This window comes from Oncorhynchus mykiss, chromosome 11, assembly GCF_013265735.2.
Source record: "Oncorhynchus mykiss isolate Arlee chromosome 11, USDA_OmykA_1.1, whole genome shotgun sequence".
Classification (NCBI taxonomy): domain Eukaryota; kingdom Metazoa; phylum Chordata; class Actinopteri; order Salmoniformes; family Salmonidae; genus Oncorhynchus; species Oncorhynchus mykiss.
This window is the reverse complement of record NC_048575.1, coordinates 19,954,572-19,974,803: the sequence shown is the minus strand read 5'-3', so window position 1 is coordinate 19,974,803 and position 20,232 is coordinate 19,954,572. Positions and strand designations below refer to the sequence as shown.

The window sequence follows — 20,232 nt, the reverse complement described above, 5'->3', positions numbered from 1 at the left end:
GCAAAATTCATTGGTTTGATTTGATTGTACAACTGGGGCAATGGATATTCAGGAGAATGAACATTTACAAAATGTTCAGAAATAAATGTATTGTGTAGATCCAATAAGACTCTCAGATAAATTGGAATAGTACAGGAGATTGTGTGTGTTCTATTCATTATATTTCTATCTTCAACGTGCAGTTCTAGATACAGCCCTGCCATTAGTTGAAGGCAGCCAATCCAATAGTTTCAAAAAAGTAGTCACTTCCTCAGATCTGTAAACTGTCATCAAGGCAAAGGGTGGCTACTTTGTAGAATCTCAAATATAAAATATATTTTGATTTGTTTAACACTTTTCTGGTTACTACATGATTCCATATATGTTATTTCATAGTTTTGATGTCTTCACTATTATTCTACATTGTAGAACATAGTTTTTTTTTAAATAAGAAAAACCCTGGAATGAGTAGGAGTGTCCAAACATTTTGACTGGTACTGTATATATTGCATTAAAATACAAAAACACAGTCATGGGAAGCACAAATAAATGATCTCTGTCCCTCTCTTTCTCCCTCGAGTGTGGTACCATAGACTACGGCTCCTACGTGAATCTGACAGAGAGGAACCTGCAGGATGCCCAGAAGTTCCTGCTGATGAATGAGGTGGTTCAGCCGGTCCAGCCTGTCCCTTACTTTATGGAGGATAATATCCGCTTCTCCCATGTAGCTGTGGACGTGGTGCAGGGCAAAGACATGCTGTTCCATATCATCTACCTGGCCACAGGTACATTTGGAGTGTGTGTGTGTGTGTGTGTGTGTGTGTGATTCCTAGCCCTTTGACTCTGCACATGGTGGAGTGGTTCAGGAAGGTGAATGAAGGCATTAGATGTGAAGCTCTGAGGAGACATCAAAGCTTTCATTCAGCTGACATTAATGGGATTGCAATGAACTGCCATGTGTCCTCCATATGCAGCAGTACACACACACACACACACACAGAGGCACACAAGCTTACACACGCACACAACCTTGCACATCCAGCAGACTCACCCCCCCCCCCGCCCCAGACACACACAATATCCTTTTCCCCACACTCAATCCCTCACTGAGAGATGTTAAACACCATGAAATTGCAACCAGTCGCCTGTCAAGGGGAAGCATGGCGGTAATGAGAAAAACACAGGTACCGTATGTAACACAGCAACCAGACAGAGGACAGGAAGTATGTAACACAGCAACCAGACTGGAAGGCTTAACCTCCTCTTACACTGCTGGATTATACAGCCATGCTCTGTCTCATTCTGTGCCCCTGTTATTTCTGGATCCCTCCTCCACCTGTTCTGCATCACTAGCCCTGGGGCATTTCTGTCTGTCTGACGGTCCTGCTAACAAAACATTGCTCCCATTGTGGTTGTGTGTATTCGTATGTGCATGAGTGAGTGAGTGAGTGTGTGTATCTCCACTCTCATTGTGTGTGGATGTGTGCTTATACGTGCGTGAGTGTGTCTGTGTGATCAATGCGGCAATGAGATCGGTGGGTTCACACAGAGCAAACAAGTTTCTGGATGCTAACCAGACCCTAATGAAAACATCTGAACCAGTGTCAGGCCATTAGCAATGGCTAGCAGACATACAGTGGGGCAAAAAAGTATTTAGTCAGCCACCAATTGTGCAAGTTCTCCCACTTAAAAAGATGAGAGAGGCCTGTAATTTTCATCATAGGTACACTTCAACTATGACAGACAAAATGAGAAAAAAAATCCAGAAAATCACATTGTAGGATTTTTAATGAATTTATTTGCAAGTGATGGTGGAAAATAAGTATTTGGTCACCTACAAACAAGCAAGATTTCTGGCTCTCACAGACCTGTAACTTCCTCTTTAAGAGGCTCCTCTGTCCTCCACTCGTTACCTGTATTAATGGCACCTGTTTGAACTTGTTATCAGTATAAAAGGCACCTGTCCACAACCTCAAACAGTCACACTCCAAACTCCACTATGGCCAAGACCAAAGAGCTGTCAAAGGACACCAGAAACAAAATTGTAGGCCTGCACCAGGCTGGGAACACTGAATCTGCAATAGGTAAGCAGCTTGGTTTGAAGAAATCAACTGTGGGAGCAATTATTAGGAAATGGAAGACATACAAGACCACTGATAATCTCCCTCGATCTGGGGCTCCACGCAAGATCTCACCCCGTGGGGTCAAAATGATCACAAGAACGGTGAGCAAAAATCCCAGAACCACACGGGGGGACCTAGTGAATGACCTGCAGAGAGCTGCGACCAAAGTAACAAAGCCTACCATCAGTAACACATTACGCCGCCAGGGACTCAAATCCTGCAGTGCCAGACGTGTCCCGGCCCATCTGAAGTTTGCTAGAGAGTATTTGGATGATCCAGAAGAAGATTGGGAGAATGTCATATATGGTCAGATGAAACCAAAATATTACTTTTTGGTAAAAACTCAACTCGTCGTGTTTGGAGGACAAAGAATGCTGAGTTGCATCCAAAGAACACCATACCTACAGTGAAGCATGGGGGTGGAAACATCATGCTTTGGGGCTGTTTTTCTGCAAAGGGACCAGGACGACGGATCCGTGTAAAGGAAAGAATGAATGGGGCCATGTATCGTGAGATTTTGAGTGAAAACCTCCTTCCATCAACAAGGGCATTGAAAATGAAACGTGGCTGGTTCATGACAATGATCCCTAACACACCGCCCGGGCAACGAAGGAGTGGCTTCGTAAGAAGCATTTCAAGTTCCTGAAGTGGCCTAGCCAGTCTCCAGATCTCAACCCCATAGAAAACCTTTGGAGGGAGTTGAAAGTCCGTTTTGCCCAGCAACAGCCCCAAAACATCACTGCGCTAGAGGATATCAGCATGGAGCAATGGGCCAAAATACCAGCAACAGTGTGTGAAAACCTTGTGAAGACTTACAGAAAACGTTTGACCTCTGTCATTGCCAACAAAGGGTATATGACAAAGTATTGAGATAAACTTTTGTAGGTGACCAAATACTTATTTTCCACCATCATTTGCAAATAAATTCATAAATAAATCCTACAATGTGATTTTCTGGATTTTTTTCTCTCTTTTTGTCTGTCGTAGTTGAAGTGTACCTATGATTAAAATTACAGGCCTCTCTCATCTTTTTAAGTGGGAGAACTTGCACAATTGGTGGCTGACTAAATACTTTTTTGCCCCACTGTAGTTCATCACAGGCTATTAGCGCTCTAGTGCACTGGTCTGATTGGGACCATGCTCTGGTACCTGATTGTTTTACTAGAGGGCCAAACAACTAGGTAGTGGCGTACAATTTTTTTCCAACTTTTGGCTTTGTAAACCACACAAATCCTCTTTAATTCCTGTTTGTATAAAATAGACAAAACAAACTGTTTTTAGGCAGGATCAAGCCATGAACGCTAACACTATTGTAGCATGTTGAACCAAACTATTTCCAACATTTCTTTGCTTGTAGCTTTTAGTCAAGTGTAGTCATCAATTTCTGAGTATCTCGGATATCAGTTTCCCTACAGATCTATAAAACATCCATTGCTGCCGCAGTGAAAAACTACTTCGGGGCAGGACTGTACTTTTGTATTTTACCACCTTGAAGCTTTGTGTTCGGGAATAGGAATTCAACTTTCTTAGATCTAATTACATTCCCCTCCCCACAGGGAATACATGTATAATTGACGATGTTTGCTTGAGTTGCCTCCAAATTCTGTATCTTATGCAATCACATGGGATGTTCCCATTCGTGCCAAGAATAAATGGAATTGAATGGAGGCAATCTGCATGAAACATTACAGTATTGGACCACAGAGGTCATCTGTTAAATGCTGACCTAATCTGTAAATCAAGACTTCCTATGATGGCAGTTTAGCATGTCTAAAAACACTTTAAATTAGTGGATTAGGCTATTTAAGTCACATCCGTTGTTGACAGGTGTATAAAATCGAGCACACAGCCATGCATTCTCCATAGACAAAAATTGGCAGTAGAATGACATGATCAGCTCAGTAACTTTCAACATGGCACCGTCATAGGATGCCATCTTTCCAACAAGTCAGTTAGACTAATTTCAGCCCTTCTAGAGCTGCCCCAGTCAACTGTAAGTGCTGATATTGTGAAGTGGAAATGTCTAGGAGCAACAACGGTACAGCCGCGAAGTGATAAGCCACACAAGCTCACAGAACGGGACCCCTGAGTGCTGAAGCGCGTAGCCTGTAAAAAATATTTTGTTCTCGGTTGCAACACTCACTACCGAGTTCCAAACTTCCTATGGAAGCAATGTCAGCACAATAACTGTTCATCAGGAGCTTCATGAAATGGGTTTCCATGGCCGAGCAGCCTAATACACAAGCCTAATATCACCATACGCAATGCCAAGTGTCGGCTGGAGTGGTGTAAAGCTCGTCGCCATTGGACTCTGGAGAAGTGGAAATTAGTTATCTGGAGTGCTGAATCACGCTTTACCATCTGGCAGTCCGATGGACGAATCTGAGTTTGGCGGATGCCAGGAGAACGCTACTTGTCCGAATGCACAGTACCAACTGTTTGTTAGGGGAGGAATTATAGTCTGGGGCTGTTTTTCATGGTTAGGGCTAGGCCCCTTAGTTCCAGTGAAGGGAAATCACTACAGCATACAATGACATTCTGGATGATTCTGTGCTTCCAACTTTGTGGCAACAGTTTGGGGAAGGCCCTTTCCTGTTTCAGCATGACAATGCCCCAATGCACAAAGCGAGGTACATACAGAAATGGTTTGTCGAGATCAGTATGGAAGAGCTTGACTGGCCTGCAAAAAGCCCTGACCTCAACCCCACCGAACACCTTTTGGATGAATTGGAATGCCGACTGCGAGCCAGGCCTAATTGCCCAACATCAGTGCCCGACCTCACTAATGCTCTTGTGGCTGAATGGAAGAAAGTCCAGGCAGCAATGTTCCATCATGTAGTGGAATGCCTTCCCAGAAGAGTGGAGGCTGTTATAGCAGTTAAGGAAGGACCAACCCATATTAATGCCGATGATTTTGGAATGAGATGTTTGACGAGCAGGTTTCCACATACTTTTGGTCATGTAGTGTACTTTTCCAGTGGGAGTAAGCTATTGTAGTTGATTGGGGATGTTGCAACTTTGCCAAATGTGGAGTCAATGGTGACTTCCTCTCCCTCATCCACTCCCTTTGAAAAAGAAGAATACTGTTTAATACATATGAGACAGAAATGTTCCCTCTTTTTTTTATCTACCTCCTTCTGCTACTCTCTCCTCTCCAGATTATGGAACCATCCGTAAGGTCCTGTCTCCTCTGAACCAGTCCATGGGCAGCTGTCTATTGGATGAGATTGAGTTGTTTCCGCCCAGGAGGAGACAACCAATCAGAAGCCTCCTGATCCTTCACAGCAGCAGTGAGCTGTATGTTGGGGTCAGGGACCAGGTCATCAAGATACCACTGATGAGATGCAACTTCCACAAGACCAGAGAGTGAGTAGTACACACAGACGTGTACACACACACACACACACACACACACACACACACACACACACACACACACACACACACACACACACACAGACACAGACACACAGACAGACACACACACACACACACACAACCTCCTAAGTATCAAAGCTGTGCAATCCAGGTGACCAAGAATATGTTAGCCAACTGAGCTAAAGTCTAGACATTATTTTATGGAGCTTAAGCACCACCTTTGCTCAATCCTGTTTCATCCAAATAATCAATCACAAAAACCCAAAACCAGAAACTACTGCTGCTCGTAATCACATAATTATACGTGTGCCTTGACAGATTCTCAACGTTTCATCTGTCCATGAGAATCTGTCCACCAGAGATTAGGTTTCAGACAAAGACCCACCAACAGACCCACACACATACACTACTTCTCCACAACTGCATGTAGTTTCATAGTTGTTACAAGCTAATTACTTGTTAATTAATCCAATTATAGTGGGCCTGGCATGATGCCAATGTAATATAGTGTTGGTCTGCCTTCTTGTCCCCTCAGCTGCTGTGGCTATTGTAGTGGGAGTATGTTAATGAGACATATTGAGTTTCTGACAGAGGCACCAGATCGTTCAGAGCAGAGGCCTGGATATGAACACAGTGCCAAGGATAACAGTAGACACGTGATTCACAGAGACGTACTGTGTATTAAATGGCACCCTATTCCCTATTTAGGGCACTACTTTTTGATAGGGCTCTGGTCAAAAGCAGTGCACTATATAGGGAACAGGGTGCCATTTTGAGTGCAATGCATGATTTACAAAGACAGACTCCAATGAAGAGATTTGCAGAAACCACAGCAAATAGGTGAAAACCAATCTACAATTTTCATCTCACATAGACATAAGTTATTCTCTGGTTTAGATTTAGAGATGGAGGGTAACATCTGGGTCAGTAACACCTGAGTAGATTATAAACTGTTATTTTTTTCTCTTCTGACAGACGAGTGAGTGTGTGTCAGTACACAATCTATCACTATTATATTCGACAGACTATTACTATAGCTAATACCATCTGTCTGTGTCTCAGAGATGAGTGTAGGTTGTGACACGGCTCTCTTATTTGCATGACAGAAGAGAGACATCAGGTACTTTATTGTGCTGGAAACCTCTACGCCTCCTAAACAGAGACCTGGAAAAGCCAGAAGGGGATTGAGATGGTATTAGACTGGTCCCATTACAAATCTGTACTGTGATAATAGTTTGTGATAGTCTTGCTTATTCCTAAAAAGTTTACAGATCAGAACATGACTGAGGACTAACCTTTTCACACCCTCTCGCCTTTTCTCTCATTAAGTAATATATGAATCAATTAACCAGTCAATATGTCTCCTCTCTGTCAGGGCGTGTGTGGGTGCGAGGGACCCGTATTGTGGCTGGGACCTGGTGTTGAGGAAGTGCGCCACACTGGAGGAGAGCGTCAGCATGAGCCAATGGGAACAGAGCATCACTAAGTGCCCTGTGAGTACCCAGAATGCACTGTACCACACACACACACACACACACACACACACACACACACACACACACACACACACACACACACACACACACAAAGAGAAATGCATTCTCTCCCCAGCAAAGCCTCAATCAATCTCCTCTGTCCTCACGATCATTAGCTAATTCGCAACAGTTCGCCCCATTCATTCTGTCCACTCCCAATTCCGGGGGATTGATTTCACGGCGACCCCGCTTAATGAAACGGTAATTGACGTGAATCTGACATACTTTCATTCTGGGGCAGTGACCATTGGCAGTGTTGAGTGCTGGTCTAGTCTTGTATGTGGTTTCCCTGTTCAACAGGTTATTTGGCACTACTAGACAGCCCACTGCATTTGTTGGCGAACACCTACACACACGCACACACACACACACACACACACACACACACACACACACACACACACACACACACACACACACACACACACACACACACACACACACACACACACACACACACACACACACCAAAGCATTACTTATTCAGAATCTTTAAAGTTCACCGACAGACCTAAGGGGCACTCTCTACTGATCAGAGAACACTGGCTGTCTCCTTCTGATGACATAATAGTCAACTAAAAGACAGTAAAGGTCGGCGCCTGTGCTCTAGTGTCGTGGCCTGTGCTCTGGTGTCGTGGCCTGTGCTCTGGTGTCGTGGCCTGTGCTCTGGTGTCGTGGCCTGTGCTCTGGTGTCGTCGCCTGTGCTCTAGTGTCGTGGCCTGTGCTCTGGTGTCGTCGCCTGTGCTCTGGTGTCGTGGCCTGTGCTCTGGTGTCGTGGCCTGTGCTCTGGTGTCGTCGCCTGTGCTCTGGTGTCGTGGCCTGTGCTCTGGTGTCGTGGCCTGTGCTCTGGTGTCGTGGCCTGTGCTCTGGTGTCGTCGCCTGTGCTCTGGTGTCGTGGCCTGTGCTCTGGTGTAGTGGCCTGTGCTCTGGTGTCGTGGCCTGTGCTCTGGTGTCGTCGCCTGTGCTCTGGTGTCGTCGCCTGTGCTCTGGTGTCGTGGCCTGTGCTCTGGTGTCGTCGCCTGTGCTCTGGTGTCGTGGCCTATGCTCTGGTGTCGTCGCCTGTGCTCTGGTGTCGTCGCCTGTGCTCTGGTGTCGTGGCCTGTGCTCTGGTGTCGTGGCCTGTGCTCTGGTGTCGTCGCCTGTGCTCTGGCTATTCTTAGCGCCTGTTATTTGCTCAGACACAACTGCCAAAGACAAGAAGGAAGCGTGCATTTGCTTATGTAACCTTTATGTAGCCAGTTAAATCATTGGAAATGAGAATGAATTCTGCTCCAATAACGACCTGATGGCCAGCGGAACAATGGAGTCCTGTGTTGCCCAGACAAACTGTGATCCATTTGGTTATTATTGTAGGACTTCCATGGCTATTACAACAGACTGACGTCTGGCAGTCCAAATGCACGTAACTGTTGGACAGGACTGGAATATTGGGGACAAAATGACTGCAAAGTCAATGACGCTTTTGTGAAGCTGCGTAGATTTATTTCCCATACATTACTATAATCGGCTTTTGGGATTAACATGGTTTTCTTCAACATGGAACTGAACTTTCAAATAACTTAGAGGAGGGATGAAGTCATACTGTATTTTACATGTTTTTGTGGTTAAGATTTGGATAGGATCTTGTTCCAAGGTGTAACATGTACCACAGTGAGTTGGTAGAAAGGAGACAGCTCTACCAACCTATTCACAAAACCATCTGGTGTTTGGGACTGGACTCCCTGTGGAAATAAACAATATTGAAAAGAGGTGTGTTTTTGGTGAAGTAAAATAAATCTTAGTCACCATGCTCACCGAATGTGTCTTTTAGGCATTAAAAGTACAAATGGAACTGAAATAGAATGGAAGCATTCTGTTCCTTCCCCCTCTACAGCACATTTCAGACCCAAGAACAAAACAATGCACTTCATCTTATAAGTGAGAAACAATGGAAATGTCTGCTGATACAATTCCACTGAGGCCGTGAAATTATACATTATTATTGATGTGATGTTCCCTAGTGTATGTTCCCCACTTTTTTTTCACAAACAATTGTTTTATCTAGCTCCCCTTGCCATGGCAGCTAAATATCACTCTTTTGTCCATCCCTCTATTCTAACCTTTAATTTCATTAGCAGATTACGCACTTCTTTATCAGTCCTACAATAAAAGAGGATGTTAATATCTTCTAATAGATATGCAATATAGCTCTCTCTCTCTCTCTCTCTGCCTTTCTCAATTCAATTGAAGGGTTTTATTGGCATGGGAAACATTAGTTAACATTGCCAAAGCAAGTGAAGTAGATAATAGACAAAGGTGAAATAAACTATAAAAATGAACAGTAACCATTACACTCACAAAAGTTCCAAAAGAATAAAGACATTTCAAAGGTCATATTATGACTATGTACAATGTTATAATGATGTGCAAATAGTTAAAGTACAAAAGGGAAAATAAATAAACATAAATATAGGTTGTATTTAGAATGATGTTTTGTTCTTCACCGGTTGCCCGTTTCTTGAGTTTGTACACCTTTCAAAGATTTCCTTCCTTTTTGGTCAGTCACGGTGGTCATGTATTATGCCTCTGTGTACTCTCTGTTTAGGGCCAAATAGCATTCTAGTTTGCTCTGTTTTTTTTCCGTAGATTCTTTCCAATGTGTCAAGTAATTATCTTTTTTATTTTCTATTGATTTGGTTGGGTCTACCTGTGTTGCTGTCCTGGAGTTCTGTGAGGTGTGTTTGTGAACAGAGCCCCAGGACCTGCTTTCTTAAGGGGCTCTTCTCCAGGTGAATTTCTTTGAAGGTGATGGCTTTGTTGTTGTCCTTTTAGGTGGTTGTAGAATTTAACGTCTCTTTTCTGGATTTTGATAATTAGCGGGTATCGGCCTAATTCTGCTCTACATGCATTAGTCGTTGTTTTACGTTGTACACAGAGGATATTTTTGCAGAATTCTGCATACTTTCTCTCAATTTGGAGTTTGTCCCATTTTGTGAATTATTGGTTGGTGAGTGGACCCCAGACTTCACAACCATAAAGGACAATGGATTCTATAACTGATTCAAGTATTTTTAGCCAGCTCCTAATTGATATGTAGAATTGTATGTTGCTTTTTATGGCATAGAAGGCCCTTCTTGCCTTGTCTCTCAAATTGTTCACAGCTTTGTGGAAGTTACCTATGGTGTTTAGGTTGAGGTATGTATAGTGTCTTGTGTGCTCTAGGGCAACAGTGTCTAGATGGAATTTGTATTCGTGGTCCTGGGAACTGGACCTTTTTTGGAACACCATTATTTTTGTCTTACATAATCTGTCCAGAAGATCTAGGTGCTGCTGTAGGCCCTCCTTGGTTGGGGACAGAAGCACTAGATCATCAGCAAACAGTAGGCATTTTCTTGATTTTTTCCTTGGTCTTTTCTTTACATTTTTATTTTCTATGGTGGAGGGTTAGCGCACTGTTAGTTTAGTACCCATTGTTTGTTTTTTTTAAGTTAGGGAAGAAGAGGACAGAGCTTTAGTTTCCTGGGGTTTTGAACGGTGTGGTGTACGCGATGGCTTCGCAGCCTAGCTCGGAAGAAACACTGTTGTTACAGCATGGATTCAGGTGTGTTCCTGAGATTGGAGTTAAGATGGAGGTTCTGCTCACGGTCGGCAAAAAGGTAGGAGCTGAATTTATAAGTTCCGCATCCAGAATGAACAAAGAGGTGGTTGTGTTCATAAAAATAGTACATTTGTTGGGTATACTGATTGCTAGTGGAATATTTGTAAGAGATGTGTTGGTGCCGATTTCTCCTCTTTCGACTCCTTCGACTAGGGTGGTAGTTGCGAATCTGCCTCAGTTTATTACGGATGATCAGATACGGAAAGAGCCGAGTTGGTTTGGTAAGTTTGCTAGCATTTTTTGTGTACTGTTGGCAGGTTTTCAGAAGACGCCCTTAAGCATGTTGTTTCGTTCCAGAGGCAAGTGTTCATGTTTCTGAATAACAATTAGCAACATTTAAATGTGCATTTAAAATGAGGCATGGGGAGGGGCTCTACGCGGGGTTTGCCAGCACATACGGTGCTTTGAGTGTGGGGATTTGGGACATAAGAGCGCCCACATAAAGGCCATAGACATGGTGAGGGTACAACCACCAGTGGGGGAAATCGAGGTCAACGTGCAGGGGCCATGAGACGCAGGCAGCAGAGGCTGGGCCTAGTCATGCTATAGATCAGGGGTGGGCAATTCCAGTCCTCGAGGGCTTGATTGGTGTCACAGTTTTGCCCCAGCACCAGCTAACACAAATGTCATATTATGACTATGTACAATGTTATAATGATGTGCAAATAGTTAAAGTACAAAAGGGAAAATAAATAAACATAAATATAGGTTGTATTTAGAATGAGGTTTGTTCTTCACCGGTTGCCCGTTTCTTGTGCAAGGCTATGCTCACTGAGTTTGTACACCTTTCAAAGATTTCTTTCCTTTTGGGCCTGTCACGGTGGTCATGTATTCATGTATACCTGACTCCAATAATGACCTAATCATGGTCTTCAGTTGAGAATGGAATTTGATTAATCAGCTGTGTTTGCTAGGGATAGAGAAAAAGTGTAACGCCAATCATCAGGCCCTCGAGGACTGGAGATGCCCACCCCTGCTATAGATGGTGGTGTGGATTCGGCTGGGCCTAGTCATGCTAGAAATGGTGTAGATGAGGATGGGTCTAGTCAGGTTATAGATAGTGGTGTAGATGAGGCTGGTACTAGTCAGGCTATGGATGGTGGTGTAGCTGAGGCTGGGTCTAGTCATGTCATGGATGGTGTTGTAGATGAGGCTGGGCCTAGTCAGGTTATGCGAGTGGATGAGGAGAGTAAAGTGGGGAAGGGCAAGTGGCTAGGGGTGGTGGAGGAGGTTGTCAAGCGTAAGAGGAAAAGGGGGGAGAAGAAAGGAGGTGGGAGGGGAGGGGAGAGGCTGGTGTGTTCAAAGGCACTAAGGATCCTTTGCCTGGTGTTGGGAGGAGGCTCCGAATTTAGATAAAGGGCAGCTGGTCAGGACGGGAGATGGAGATGAGGAGGAGGAAGATGAGTCTGAGGAAGAGGACAATGAGGAGGCTTTCTTTTCAGACTCCTCCACAATGGGTCCAGAGCTGACAGCCAGCCAGTCAGGCAAAGGGGTCAAAGTACACAGTGAGGGAACTGCCAAGGTTCCTGAATGAGACTAAAGGGAAAAAGGTTCATCTTGAAGCTTTTTTTGCGACCCGGGAAAGTTTTGTAAGATCAGTACAACATGCTATGAAAAATGAGGGGCATGGTGTCCTCTCACCCAGCAAACGTTTTAGGTTGAGGAAGTGGGTCACAACCATGCGTAAGGGTCTACCTTCAGATGCTTTTTAGATTAATAGTTCTTATCTGGCACTGGGATTTGTTTTAGCTTTACAATTGGTCTCTGTCTCTGCTGGCTTTTCTCCCACTTCTTATGGAGACTCTTCGGGTAGGCTCGCTCAATATAAATGGCGCCAGAGATGCGGGAAAGAGGAGTGTGTTGGGTGAATATGTAAAACAAAAATAGTACAGGTTTTGTTTCTGCCGGAGACGCGGGACACCCATGGCGCAGCGGTCTAAGGCACTGCATCTCAGTGCTAGAGGCGTCACTACAGACACCCTGGTGCGAATCCAGGCTGTATCACAACCAGCTGTGATTGGGAGTCCCATAGGGCGGAGCACAATTGGCCCAGTGTCATCCGGGTTTGGCCGGTGTATGCCATCATTGTAAATAAGAATATGTTCTTAACTGACTTGCCTAGTTAAATAAAGGTAAAATAAATAAAACATTTTGTGAATGAAGTCAATTGGGGGCTCTGATGGAAAGGGACAAGTGTGCTGAGCTATGGAGAAAATGTTAGTGCAGGGGTGGCAGTCCTGTTTGCACCGGATCTGACTGTAAAAATGTGTTCCTCAAAGGAGGTGTGTAGGGGTAGACTACTTGTAGTAGAAGCAGAAATTAAAAACAGGGGTTTTGTCCTAATAAATGTGCATGTGCCTCACAAAGGGAGCGAGAGGGTGTCGTTTGGGTGTCTTTGAAAGGAAGTCTCACAGGTAGCGCATGAGGAGATACTGGTGGTCGGCGGGGACTGGAATTGTACGATAGATTTTATGAAAGATAGAAATGGGGAGGAACATCATTCAGGCTCAGTGGGGGTGATAAGCAACATCATTAAGCAGTTCGCTCCTGGTGGATCTTTGGAGATCTAGACATCACAAGACAGCATACATGGGTGAAGGTCTTTGGGACTAGGGTGAAAGTAGCCAGACAGAGCAATAGACTGTTGGGCGCTACCATTCTCCCGGTGTGTTTTTCGAATCACCACATAACAGTGGCTCGGCTGTCTATTTAACCAGGGCCTCTGTAGGCATCCTATTGGAAGTTTAATGTAAAGCTTTTATAAGATGCCACTTTTTGCTCAGGTTTCCAGACTTTTTGGGAAAGTTGTGTGCAGCACAGAGAGGAGTTTGAGTCAATTTTGGGATGCGGGAAAAGTCCAAATTCAGCTTTTCTGTCAACAGTATACAGCTCTCTCATCCTCCGAGGCTATGAGAGTATTGGGGGAACTTGAGCGTAGTATCAGTGAAGTGGAAGTAGAGCTGGTGTGGGTGGCAAGGCAATGTAGGCCTCCAGGCTAATTTAGCTGAATTACGTAGGGACCTTGGCAGTTTTTTCAAGGTTAAAGCAAAGGGAGCACTTGTAAGAGCTAGGTTCTCCATGCTCAAGGAGATGGATGCTCCCAGCTCCTTCTTCTTTGGTTTGGAAAGACAGAGCGGTGAAGCCAAGGGTATGCATTGTCTATGGCTGTTGGATGGGTGGATGACCTCTGTGGTTGGTGAGATGCGGGAGGGGACTGTGGAGTTTTATACTGAGTTGTATAGGGCAGAATTGTGTGATCCTATGTGTGGTCAGGTTTTGTTTGCAGAAATGGACATTCCCCTGTTGTCCCATGAACTAGCAGAGGCCATAACCAAGATGTCCCCCGGCCGAGCACCGGGGGTCGAAGGAAAAAATTCTGGAGAATAATAAAGACTCTATAGTACACAAGGACCAGACTTTTGCGTACCGGGTCGCTCAATCGCAGACAACTTGTCCTTAATAAGGGACATGTTAGACTTATCAAGAGTTTCTAATGTGAACTCTGACTGGTCTCTTTAGACCAAGAGAAGGCTTTTGATAGAGTGGACCATGATAATCTGTTTAATGTGATGTTTGGGGAAAGGTTTTTGGTTCTTGTGTGAAGATGTTGTATGCTGGGGCGTCATGTATGGTCAAGGTGGGAGTGGGGCTCAGTAGGCCAGTCTGGGTTAGACGGGGCATCAGACAATGATTCCATCTATCGGGGCAGTTATATACACTAGCCATTGAGCCTTTTTTGGGCCTCCTACGCAGGAGACTGCAGGGAATGTGCTGGACAGGCATATCAATGTTGGCGTATGCAGATGACGTTTCTGTGATGGGCAGGGATGGGCAGGATATGCAGCTACTAGAGACTAGTCTGAATGTGTACGAGGGAGCTTTGTCAGCTAAGGTGAACTGGGGCAAGAGCAAGCTCTGTTATGTGGGGCATGGAGGGATAGCCCCCCCCCCCCCTCTGCTTCCAGGGGGTTTGCAGTGGGGTTGTGAAGGGCTTAACATTTTGGGGGTGTACCTGGGCTCACAGAGGTGGGTCAAGAAGAACTGGGAGTGGCTGTCACAGGCAGTGGTGTCAAGACTGGCCAGGTGGCTCCTGTCCCAAATGTCATATAGCGGGAGGGTGCTGATAATCAACAACCTGGCAGCATCCTCCCTGTGGTATAAACTGGCCGTCCTCCACCCCCCCTGCCGGTCTCATCGAAGACTTGCAACGCAAGCTGGCGGATTTTTTTCTGGCACTTCACGAAAGAGGACAGGGCCTGGTGGAATTGGAGAGCAGGGTGGCTGCATTCCGACTATAGGCGTCGCAGAGACTGCTGTACCATACTGAGGTCGGCTGGAGAGAACCAGCATGCGTGCTGCCGAGGAGAGCTGGTGGATTAGGGTTGGACTGGCAGATCTTCCTCATGAGGATGGAGAGACTGAGTACAGCAGGTCTCTCTGATTTTTTTCTCTGCGGTTCTGAGGGCCTTGCAGCTGCTAAGGGCTGTCGGTGTGGGAGGAGCCTATCTTCCACAATTCAGTCACACTTTTGAGATCGGTTCAATCGGCCACCCTGCAGAAGCGACTGATGGCAGCGGGTTTACTAAGGCTGGGTGACCTGCGGCTGCTGGGGGAGGAGGAGTGGAAAACCTTGGAAGTTCTGGCACAACAAAAATGACTACCATCTCTTAGGCTGTAGATATTCCAGACCACGTATTCACCCTGCACACCCTAATTGACAAACAAACAAACCAAAACAAAGGCAAAGTTTTCTCATGCTTTGTTGATTTCAAAAAAGCCTTTGACTCAATTTGGCATATGAGGGTCTGCTATACAAATTATTTGAGGGGAAAAACATACAACATTATAAAATCCATGTACACACACACATTTCTTTCCACAGGGCCATGTGGTGAGACAGGGATGCAGCTTAAGCCCCACCCTCTTCAACATACAGTATATATCAACGAATTGGCGAGGGAACTATAACAGTCTGCAGCACCTGGCCTCACCCTACTAAAATCTGAAGTCAAATGTCTACTGTTTGTTGATGATCTGGTGCTTCTGTCCCCAACCAAGGAGGGCTCACAGCAGCACCTAGATCTTCTGCACAGATTCTGCCAGACCTGGGCCCTGACAGTAAATCTCAGTAAGACAAAAATAATGTTGTTCCAAAAAGGTCCAATCGCCAGGACCAGAAACACAAATTCCATCTAGACACCGTTGCCCTAGAGCACACAACACACTATACATACCTCGACCTAAACATCAGTGCCACAGGTAACTTCCACAAAGCTGTGAACAATCTGAGACACAAGTCTGCTCACCAACCAATAATACACTAAATGGGACAAATACCAAATTGAGACTCTGCATGCAGAATTCTGTAAGAATATCCTCTGTGTACAACGTAAAACACCAACTAATGCATGCAGAGCAGTTTTAGGCCGATACCCGCTAATTATCAAAATCCAGAAAAGAGACGTTATAAATTCCACAACCACCTAAAAGGAAGCGATTTCCAAACCTTCCATAACAAAGCCATTACCTACATAGAAATGAACCTAAAGAAAAGTCCCCTAAGCAAACATAAACAGACCCCACAGAGCCCCAGGACAGCAACACAATTAGACTCAACTAATCATGAGAAAACAAAAATATTACTTGACACATTAGAAAGAAAAAAACAGAGCAAACTAGAATGCTATTTGGCCCTAAACAGAGAGTACATTGTGGCAGAATACCTGACCACTGTGACTGACCCAATCTTTTTTTTGAAAACTCTGTTTATTATGTTTTACACACACACACACACACACACACACACACACAATACTCGTATTCACACACACACACACACACACACACACACACAGACAAGACAACACAAAGCAATATAAATAATATACTCAACTAGAAAAAAATACAAATAATACATTTTTAAAAAAAATAGCTTTAAAGATACCATACTTTAGACAAGTTAAACACACCAGGCAGAAGGCTACAAAGGTTAAAGGGCAATCTATAGTACAGGGACAGAGCAAACACCTCACCATTGTTCCTGTAAACAGTCAAGGGATAGGGGTGGAGAAATGCAACCACTCACAGACAGTCATGGCCACAGACCGACCATCCACTGGACCAAAAATAAAACGTTTGCAATGCTTTAAAATAAAAAAAGGAATAATAATAATTTTATCTAGACGTGAACAAAATGTAAAAATAAAAATAAAAAAAACAAGGAAAAATGAGCCCAAGCCTCATTAAACAGTTTGGGGTTCCCACGTGAATTTGATTGAATTCTTTCTAGTTTCAGAGAGCACAACACATCTCTCACCCAATATTTATAAGATGGGGGAGCTGCCATCTTCCAGTTCTGTAGTATTAGCTGTCTAGCTAAAAGAGTTGTATAAGCAACAGTGTCCAACTGGATTCTTGACAGGGGGGTACCTATGGGCAGTTCTCCAAAAAGGTCTGTAAGGGGAGGCGGATCTATAACAGTGTCATATATATCAGAGAAACATTTAAATATTCATTCCCAGAAACCTGACAGTTTATGACAGCTCCAAAACATATGCAACAGTGTGGTTGGTTCCACCTTGCATCTGACACAGGTAGGATCAAAATCAGAGAATATTCTTCCAAGTTAGGCCCCAGACCAGTGGATACGGTGAACCACCTTGAATTGAATGAGGCTGTGTCTAGTGCTAAAAGAGGACGAATGCACCCTGTGCAGCACAGATTCCCAGGTGTCTTCCCCACGTTCCTCCCCCAAATCCTTTTGCCATCGAGTCTTTAAAGGCACCAAAGAAGGGTTCTGTAAGTCATGAATGATTGTATATACATCTGAAATTGCACCCCTAGGAAGCTTGTTCATCTCCAAAATGGTCTCTATAGCTGTATTCACAGGCCTATGGGGAAATTCAGGTGTGTTAGCTCTGACAAAGTTCCTGGTCTGGAGATAGCGGAAAAAGTGGGATTGGGGGAGGTTGAACTTTTTCTGTAGCTGAGCAAAAGAGGCAAATGTATCATCAAATAATAATTGGGCTAGTGAGGAGAGGCCTAGTGAGTGCCAGATGGCAAAAGCTCCATCATTCAGAGATGGAGGAAATCAAATCTTATGATTAATTGGGCCTGATAGAGAAAAGCCTCGGAGGCTAAAGGCTGAACGGAACTGATTCCAAATTTTAAGAGACTGCTTTACAATTGGGTTGAATTGGGTTGACATACCTTTTTCCTCGGGACACTGGGAGAGACGAGCACAACACAGAAGAAAGTGCAGCAGGTTTACACGATTCAGACTCCATCTGGACCCAGAGTGGTCTAGGGCCAGTAGGATCAGTCTGCAGCCAGTACAGAAGGGCTCTGAAATTTGCAGCCCAATAGTATGTCTGAATATTTGGTAGAGCTAAACCCCCAATGACCTAGGCTTCTGTAAATGTTTTCTACCAATCCGTGGTACCTTGCCATCCCAAATAAAATGCATGAATGTTTGATCCAGTGAAATAAAAAAAGATTTTGGAATAAAAATGGGTATACATTGAAATGAATATAAACATTTGGGCAACACGCTCATTTTAATGACATTAATCCTTCCGATAAGAGAACGAGTAAAATATTTTTCAAACTGTGCTAGAGCAACAAAGATTTCCTGAAACAAATTTGAATATTTCCTTGTCACTTTAACTCCCAAGTAGGTGAATTGATCCCGGACAATCCTAAACTGAGAACTTGTAAAAGAGCACTTTAAAGCACCCTTGTTTACAGGAAAAAGCTCACTCTTGCCTAGATTCAGCTTGTACCCTGAGATTGTTCAAAACTTTTTAAGAACAGATAAGGCACGTGGCAATGAGATATCAGGGTTGGAGATAAACAAAAGGAGGTCGTCAGCATATAGCGAGACTTTCTGCTCTAAGCCTTGAATGGCATCATTAGAGCATAGTGCAATGGCGAGAGGCTCGATTGCCAAAGCAAACAACAAGATGGAGAGTGGACAACCCTGTCTGGATCCGCGGTGCAAGGGAAAATAGAGGACAAGTTGTTACTCCGTACTGAAGCCATGGGGGAAAAATAAAGAATCTTTATCCACGCAATGAATTTGGGGCCAAAGCCAAATCTCTAAAGGGCAGCTGTTAGGTAATCCCACTCAACGCGGTCAAACGCTTTTTCCGCATCAAGTGAGACCACCACCTCCGGGTCCTCCGACGCTGGGGAGTACAGTATATTCATAAGGCGCATAATATTGAAAAACAAATGCCTATTTCTCACAAAGCCAGTCTGGTCAGAGTGTATTACTTGGTGCAACGAGCCTTCCATACGGATGGCTAAAAGCTTGGCTAGGATTTTGTAATCACAGTTTAAAAGCGAGATTGGGCGATAGGATCCACATTCCAGGGGTCTTTGTTTTTCTTTAATAGTAATGAAATTGAAGCCTGATAAAGACTAGGCGGTAGCTTTGAGGTATTAAGGCACTCTGCAAATAGTCGAAACAAGAATGGCCAAAGCAGACCAGAAAACGTCCTGTAAAAACTCTGCAAATAGTCGAGACAAGAATGGCCAAAGCAGACCAGAAAACGTCCTGTAAAAACTCTGCAAATAGTCGAGACAAGAATGACCAAAGCAGACCAGAAAACGTCCTGTAAAAACTCTGCAAATAGTCGAGACAAGAATCGCCAAAGCAGACCAGAAAACGTCCTGTAAAATTCTGTTGGAAAACCGTCCGGAGCCGGTGATTTACCACTTTTCATTGCATACACTGCTTTTGCAATCTTCTCAGGTGTAAATTCTTCTTCTAGACAGTCATGGGAGTCTGTATCAATTGAAGGCATATTCAAGCCATTAAAGAAGGAATCAATCAGCAAAGGGTCTTGAGGGGATTCAGAGGTGTATAGCGCAGAGTAAAATTGTTTGAATTGATCATTGATCTCTTTATGTATAACTGTGATGGCACCAGACGGGGTCCTTATTTGTAGGATTAAACGTGAGGCCTCAGATTTACGGCTCTGATCTGCAAGGAGTTTACTGGCCTTGTCGCCTTGTTCATACACTCTGTACCGAGCTCGCAAGAGTAACTGTTCAGCTTGCCTGGTAGAAAGCTCATCAAATTCAGGTTGGAGTAGTTGGCGCTGTTTATGCAGATCAGAGGAAGGATCTGTAGGATACTTCTCATCCAATGTGGCTATGGACTCGCTCAGGTCCTGAAGTCGCTGAGAGCGAACTCTGTTTTGGTTGGCTGTATAAGAAATAATTTGGCCACGTAGGTATGCTTTGAGAGACTCCCATATGGTAGAGCAGGACATACCTGGTGTTGAATTAGTTTCTAGGAATAAGGTGATTTCAGAATAAATTAAATTGACAAACTCCTTATCTGAGAGTAAAATGGGGTTAAGACGCCATTGATAACACATAGGAGGTCGCTGGGGAAACTCTAGTTCAAACACTAATGGTGAATGGTCAGAAATAACAATACTCTCATAAGTACACTGCCGAAGGTTAGGCAGAAGTTTTTTGTCCAAAAAGAAGTAATCAATCCGGGAGTTTGTTTGATGAACATGAGAATAAAAGGAATACTGCCTATCTGTAGGATGTAGGAAATGCCAGG

At 44.2% G+C, this 20,232-nt stretch overlaps 1 protein-coding gene across 3 annotated transcripts in view; it reads left to right on the top strand.

The window, feature by feature from the left end:
- sema5a (sema domain, seven thrombospondin repeats (type 1 and type 1-like), transmembrane domain (TM) and short cytoplasmic domain, (semaphorin) 5A) overlaps nucleotides 1–20,232 on the top strand; it is a 193,809-nt gene that overhangs the window by 109,582 nt on the left and 63,995 nt on the right. For all 3 annotated transcript variants that reach the window (XM_036935136.1, XM_021620458.2, XM_036935137.1), the window contains 3 exons: nucleotides 560–764; nucleotides 5,261–5,468; nucleotides 6,856–6,973. In XM_036935136.1, the coding sequence (XP_036791031.1) occupies nucleotides 560–764; nucleotides 5,261–5,468; nucleotides 6,856–6,973 (531 nt within the window). The remainder of the gene's footprint in view (nucleotides 1–559; nucleotides 765–5,260; nucleotides 5,469–6,855; nucleotides 6,974–20,232) is intronic.